This window comes from Solanum pennellii, chromosome 4, assembly GCF_001406875.1.
Source record: "Solanum pennellii chromosome 4, SPENNV200".
NCBI classification, from domain to species: Eukaryota; Viridiplantae; Streptophyta; class Magnoliopsida; order Solanales; family Solanaceae; genus Solanum; species Solanum pennellii.
In genome coordinates, this window is record NC_028640.1 from 60,496,748 (window position 1) to 60,503,769 (window position 7,022).

At 38.7% G+C, this 7,022-nt stretch overlaps 1 protein-coding gene across 1 annotated transcript; it reads right to left on the minus strand.

Moving 5' to 3' along the window:
- Positions 1 to 4,374: 4,374 nt before the first annotated feature.
- On the minus strand, positions 4,375 to 4,857 carry LOC107016863. Its single transcript, XM_015217191.1, has one exon. The coding sequence runs from the start codon at positions 4,855 to 4,857 to the stop codon at positions 4,375 to 4,377; it is 483 nt and encodes a 160-aa protein (XP_015072677.1).
- Between the last annotated feature and the right edge of the window lie 2,165 nt (positions 4,858 to 7,022).

Consider the following 7,022-nt stretch of genomic DNA (forward strand, 5'->3'; position numbering starts at 1 on the left):
ATTTTTCAAAGAAAACTTTGGCCTGAATGTCCCTCTCTTTGAACCCTTGGCTAACTCTCTTTTTATCTGTCTAGTATTACGATTGTATTTTTTTAAAAAAAAACCTTCTGACTTCAAAATCTCTAACAATTTTTTGCTCAAAAATTTTCTGCCCCCCTTGAAATTTTAAGAAAGAGATCTTAAATAGGAAGCGAATTAGGGTTCAATAAAAAAGGGTGGGGGAGGGTAGAATCGGAAGGGGAAAGGACTACTTTCGAATTTCAAAAACCAAACCCTTACCATTCTAGGATGAACAACCTTTTTGCCGAAAATCGTCCCATTCTAGAACAGGATTAGGAGAATCGACGCCCCAAAATGCTTCAATCATCCTTGCTATGCCACGCGGCTCAATCCCAAGGCGCAAGAATGATTTCGCGTGCTGGGGAGGACAGGACAGCAACGGGAATCGCGGGAACAATCTGCGCAAAATCGTACTTCCAGCAAGGGGACGCGTCTTTCGTCTTTGGAGCGTCGTTCACACCTTGGTGTGAGGCGCGTACAAGTCGCTTTTGAGGCTGCTGATGCTGTCCTGTCTCTTAAAATTCTAGGTTCCTTTTGACGTTCAGTTGAAGATGAAGGAATGGTGTTTGGGTAGGGTCAAACGGCTGTGATGAAGACAAAAGTTGGCCTAAAGCGGGTTGGGCTTTGTTATTGGGCTGATTAATGCTGGGATATTGGGCCAAATTAAATATTGGGATGGGAAGAAGTGGTTCAAAATTGTCCCTTTAAAACTTAGTAAAAATAATAAATTAGCAAATTCGAAACTAATCAACCGAACTTTGAATAGGCGAAATAACACAACTAATTTACGAGCTTCTTAAATCTTAACGACATGAAATAATTAACTTAATCATAAACTAATTATTCAACATATAACTATAATTTTGATCAAACTTACCAAAAAGTAAAATTTTCTGAGATGATGCTTGGCTATTTAAAAATTAAATTAATTACGTACAAAAACCTGTATTACTTAAAATTATGAAAAGCTATAAAGCTTATTTTAAGTATCTCACAAATTTCATATATATATATATATATATATATATATATATATATATAATATCTAAAGTTATATAAAAAATGGCCAAACTATTCAAAATAACGCAAACTTTATGTATATTTTTTCAAAGTTTATAAAACCAATTATTTCATATTGTTTGAAAATTTAAGAAGCTCCAGAATTAATTTCTACCGTGGAGGGTCAAAATTTGGGTGTCAACAATTGTCCCTCATTTTACTTGGATTGATGCAAGAAAATAAAGGAAAATGAAATTGACCAAGCCAATTTTGACCGACCACATATCAATCTCAGGCAAATGATTTAGTATGGACCTTAAGAATTATGGCTGAGCCTTGAAAATGGGTTTCTTACATATCTCAAGCTATATGAGAATCCAGGTCACTTGTAGTTTGATACGCTTGATTTAACGCACGATTATGAAGGAATTCAAAAGTCATACCGATACTGAATTATGAAAGGATCGAAAAGCTCGGGAATAGGATTTAAGAGCGAATGTTGGGATACGGCCGGATTTTAATATTGAGCCCGCCTACATATCCTTAAACTTAGGAATCAGGCTGTTTGTAGTTCGACTTGTTCGGTTGAAAAGAAAAATCTATTATGATAGATAACCTTTGGTTTTGGATAAGTGACAAATTAAACGAGTATGAAAAGGAGGCTTGTAACCTCTTAGCCATGAATGTGGTGCGCTCACATCCATAGGTAAGAACTTACACGGACATAATTTCCAAACTCTTGGAGCACTGTCACTTGGATTGGCAACTTATTTCTGGTAGATCAAAACTTCCAAATGTGAGACCGAAATAGGCAAGAACCAAAGAAAAACCACATGCCTTATGATAGGGGTGTGGTTTGATTGTGGTGGAAGTCGCTCCTCCGCTCGCGTCTTAAGAGTTTGATATTTCTCTTTGGACTGTGTCCCAGTTCGCTGCTAAGAAAAAGTTCCACGTTGTGCTGCGTCCCTTTTGACGTCGTCCGTACCTATGGTTTTTGGAGAACTCATCCTTTCGGATGCTCGCGACAAAGATTGAGATAAAAACCCGTCAGCTTAAAAATGCAATTAGGATGGGAGACAGTGTCTTTTACCATGTCGACACTCAACTGTTCCCCTCTACATTTGACGTCAACTCGATCGGTCTGACGTAAAGCAAATAAAGCTTATGTCTGGTGTTTGCAATGTAATCTCCAATGTACTCTTTCCTTGAGGTCGAAATAAATAAATGCTGATGCGATGCTGATATTTCTTTTGATGTCAATGTACTCTTCATGCTGATGTCAACATAAATGAAAGATGATCCAGTGTTGACGCTTCTCTTGATGTCGATGTATTCTTCATGTTGTTTACTTTAATCAAAATAAAAGAATTTAGTTGATTCCAACGGATAAATATCCCTCTTCGGATGCACAATTACTTCTCCGGCAGTGCATGATTTCTTACAAGACATGAATATCTTCCCGTGATGCATTAATTTCTGCGAGGTATGAAATTTTCTTGCGATGCATAATTTCTGCGAGGTATGAAATCTTCCTACGAGGCATAATTTTCTGCGAGGTATGAAATCTTCTCGCGACGCATAATTTATGTGAGGTATGAAATCTTCTGATGATGCATAATTTTCTGCAAGGTATGAAATCTCCTCATGACGCATAATTTTCTACGAGGTATGAAACCTTCTCGCGATGCATAATTTACTGCGAGGCATGAAATCTTCTCATGATGCACAGCTCTCGACGAGGCATAAATATCTTCTCGCGGTGCATGAATATTGACTCGCGATGCATGGTCTTCCGCAATGCATGAGTATTGACTCGCAATGCATGATCTCCCGCGATGCATGATTTTCCGTGATGCATGAATATTGACTCGCGATGCATGAATCTCCACGATGCATGAATATCATATTGTTTCCATCGATGATAATGGTAAAACGACTTCCAAATAGTATATCGTCTTGATCGATAATAAAATAACTGACCCCTCCGGGTAATGCATAGTATCATATCCGACATTATGATGCAAATGACGTCCTTTATGGAAACCGTAAACTCTTTCTTGAGATTTTCGCTTGATTCTCCTTCAAATCTAGCCGGACATTCTTTATAAATTTCATGTTGTTGGAAATTGATTGAAATAAACAATTCATATTCCCAAGTCTCTGACATAAGAGATATAAAATGCTTCTTGCTTCTAGGAAAACTATTGATTTTGGGATAGTTTTCTCCTCTTTGGATTTCTCCATATTCATCCATCGGAAGAATTTGCTGATTTCATAGAAAAACTATTAACCTGCTTCCAAAGAAAAAATATTAGTTTTAAAAACGAACTGGTCTGTGTCGATTTCTTTAGTTATTTGCTCCTTGTCTTGCTATCTTAGGTTGATTTCCCGATCTCCCGAATCTTGATAGATAGACAAAATATTCTATTCCAAAACAAATGGAACATAAAAGGAAGATTTAAGAGGAACAATTTTAAGAAAATAGTTTCTAAAAAAGGTCTCTGCCAAGTCATGTCATATCAGGCTTAAAACAATTCTTTGAGTCTGATGCTTGGAGGTCCATTAGATTATTCGTGGGGAGATTTTAGAGTCGCTTCGGATTTGCGGATAAAATACATGCTGAAATTTTGAGTCCATCCTCAAAATTTCTGTCCCAGTTAACTGTCTTGCTTATCTTTCCATTGTAACTGACTAGATTACGGAATTTATGAGATCTTCTCAAAAAATTTGTCCCAGCTGCAAATCTTGAAATATCTTCAGTCTCAACTTGCTGAGGAAGAATATCCTTCTCAAGAATTTTTAGCCCCTCTCATATATTCTGTCCCAGTTTCTATTGTAATGAGGAATAGAAATCTTGCGGGAGATATGATCGAACCCTTGTGGCGCCTACGTATTCCTTTTGAGGCAGGAATCAAGTCAAACGTAGTTCCCCATTCAAAGGTTGACAAAATGAAAAATTTACAAAGACACCGACCGAGGCCGACACAGGCCACCTACGTATCTCATTCTTGAGAATTCAGGTCAAACGTAGTTCAAATACAAGGAAATATAAAAAGGGGTAAATGGGGTGATCGAGGCCGACATAGGCCGCCTACGTATCTCATTCTTGAGAATTCAGGTCAGACGTAGTTCATTACAAGGAAATATAAAAAGGGGTAAATGGGGTGACCGAGGCCGACATAGGCCGCCTACGTATCTCATTCTTGAGAATTCAGGTCAGACGTAGTTCATTACAGGAGGGATAAGAATTTAAGCAAAACAAATACAAGCAAAAAGAATGATTACAAGTAAATAACAGAAATGCAAACCGCAGCTTCACACGTAGTATCTCTTGATAGCGTATGAGTTGATAGGTTTAGGCCAAACGGTACAATCCATCTCCGCCAAGACCAAAGCACCTCCAGATAATACTTTACGAACCATGTAAGGACCTTGCCAGTTTGGTGCGAACTTTCCTTTGTACTCGTCTTGATGAGGAAAAATACGCTTAAGGACCAACTGGCCAACTTCAAAATTTCTGGCTCTTACTCTCTTATGAAAGGAACGAATCATTCTCTGTCTATATAATTGACCATGGCAAACGGCAACCATTCTCTTCTCATCAATCAAAGTTAATTGATCAATCCGCTTGCTGACCCATTCAGCATTACTTAACTCAGCTTCTTGGATGATTCTCAAAGACGGTATTTCGACTTCAGCAGGTATGACTGCTTCTGTTCCATATACTAAAAAATATGGAGTGGCTCCAATTGATGATCTGACAGTCGTGCAATATCCCAATAAAGCATATGGTAACATCTCATGCCAACCACGATGCTTGTCAATCTATTTCCTCAAAATCTTCTTGGTATTCTTATTGGCGGCCTCTAAAACTCCGTTCATTTGGGGACGATAAGCAGTTGGATTCCGACGAGTAATCTTAAATTGATCACATATCTCTCTCATCAAGTGACTGTGGAGATTTGCCCCATTATCAGTAATGATGGATTCTGGAACTCCAAATCTACATATCAAATTGCTGCGAAAAAAATCAGCCACCACTTTTTTGGTTACCGACTTTTATGAAGCTGCTTCCACCCACTTGGTGAATTAATCAATGGCAACCAAAATGAATCTTTGTCCATTAGAAGCGGCTGGCTCTATCAGACCAATGACATCGATTCCCCAAGCTATGAATGGCCAAGGTGAACTCCTAACATTAAGTTTGTGAGGTGGCACTCTGATCAAATCACCGTGCACTTGACATTGTGGCATTTTTGCACAAACTTGTAACTATCATTCTCCATAGTCATCCAGAAGTAACCGGCTCGAAGAATATTTCTTGCCAAAGTGAGCCCATTCATATGCGTGCCACAAACACTGGCATGTATCTGTTCAATAAGCCTCGCAGCTTCGACGGCATCAACGCATCTTAGAAGACCCGTCTGGAGTCCTCCTATAAAGGACTTCTCCACTTAGAAAGAAATTGAGAGCCACATGGCGTATCGACTTCTTCTGATTGGACGTAGCATCTTTGGGATAAGTTCGAGACTCCAAATACTTCTTTATATCAAAATACCAAGGCAAACCGTCTAGTTCTGCTTCAACATGGGAATAATGGACTGGATGTTCTTTCAACTCTATATGCAAAGGATCAATATAATCTGTATCCGGATGCTTAATCATCGAAGCGATGGTGGCGAGATCATCGGCCAATTCATTATGTATTCTGGGAGTATGTCTGAACTCGATCTAACGAAATCTTTTGCACAACTTCTGCACGTACTTTACGTAAGGTATAATCTTTGGATTCTTTACAGCCCACTCTCCTTGAACTTGATGAATTAAAAGGTCTGAATCCCCAATAACCAACAACTCATAGACATTCATGTCGATGGCCATTTTCAAAACAAGAATACAAGCTTCGTATTCGGCCATGTTGTTCGTGCAATTAAATCGAAGCTTAGCCGCCATGGGGTAGTACTGACCAGATTCTGACATTAAGACTGCTCCAATACCTTTACCTTGATGATTTGCCGCCCCATCAAAGAATAATCTCCAACCTGGATACGCTTTAGAAATGTCTTTACCCACAAATGACACTTCTTCATTGTGAAAATAAGTCTTAAGTCGTTTGTACTTTTCATCAACGGGATTTTCTGCAAGATGATCAGCCAAAGCTTGTGCCTTTATTGTCTTCTGAGTCACATACACGATAACGAACTCACTCAACAGCATTTTTCATTTAGCTAACTTTCCGGTCGGCATCGCTTTCTGGAAAATATACTTCAATGGATCCATTCTGGAAATGAGATATGTAGTATATGAAGACAAATAGTGTCTCAAATTTTGGGCAAGCCATGTCAATGCACAACACGTTCTTTCCAACAAACTGTAACGAGACACGTATGGAGTAAACTTCTTGCTTATATAATAGATAGCCCTTTCCTTCTTTCTAGTCTCGTCGTGTTGACCAAGTACGCATCCGAATGCACTATCTAAGACATACAAATACAGCAACAAAGGACTCCCTTCTCGCAGAGGAACTAATACAGTAACATTTGAATATGAGAAGAAAACTGAAAATATTCCAGAGCCTCTTTCGTTCTTGGACTATTTTGTCAATGTGATGAAAGATATGGAGGGTCATCTACTCAGCAAATAGAATATTCTGTGTATGTTTGTGCTTATGTGATGAATGTTTGGTAATATTGACGAGGTCCAGCTAACGTCTAAAATAAATTAATAATGTTATATGTATAGTCTCTTCTGTGAATGTAATTCCAGATATGGTCAATATATATATATATATAGAGAGAGATAGATACCCTAACCGAGAGAGGATCCACGGCAGCTACAGGAAACCAGAGCCAGCGCCTAGGAGTTTCACCTTCACCTGGAATCAAGCTTTGACGGAGCGGCGCACGCAACCTCGGTCATCTCGTCATTGGTAGATAGTTGTTTCCACCATCGGTAGCTCTCCG

What these genes read in the sequence shown, in the direction of transcription:
- LOC107016863 (XM_015217191.1), bottom strand. Translation starts at nt 4,857, where the DNA reads ATGTTACCATATGCTTTATTGGGATATTGCACGACTGTCAGATCATCA.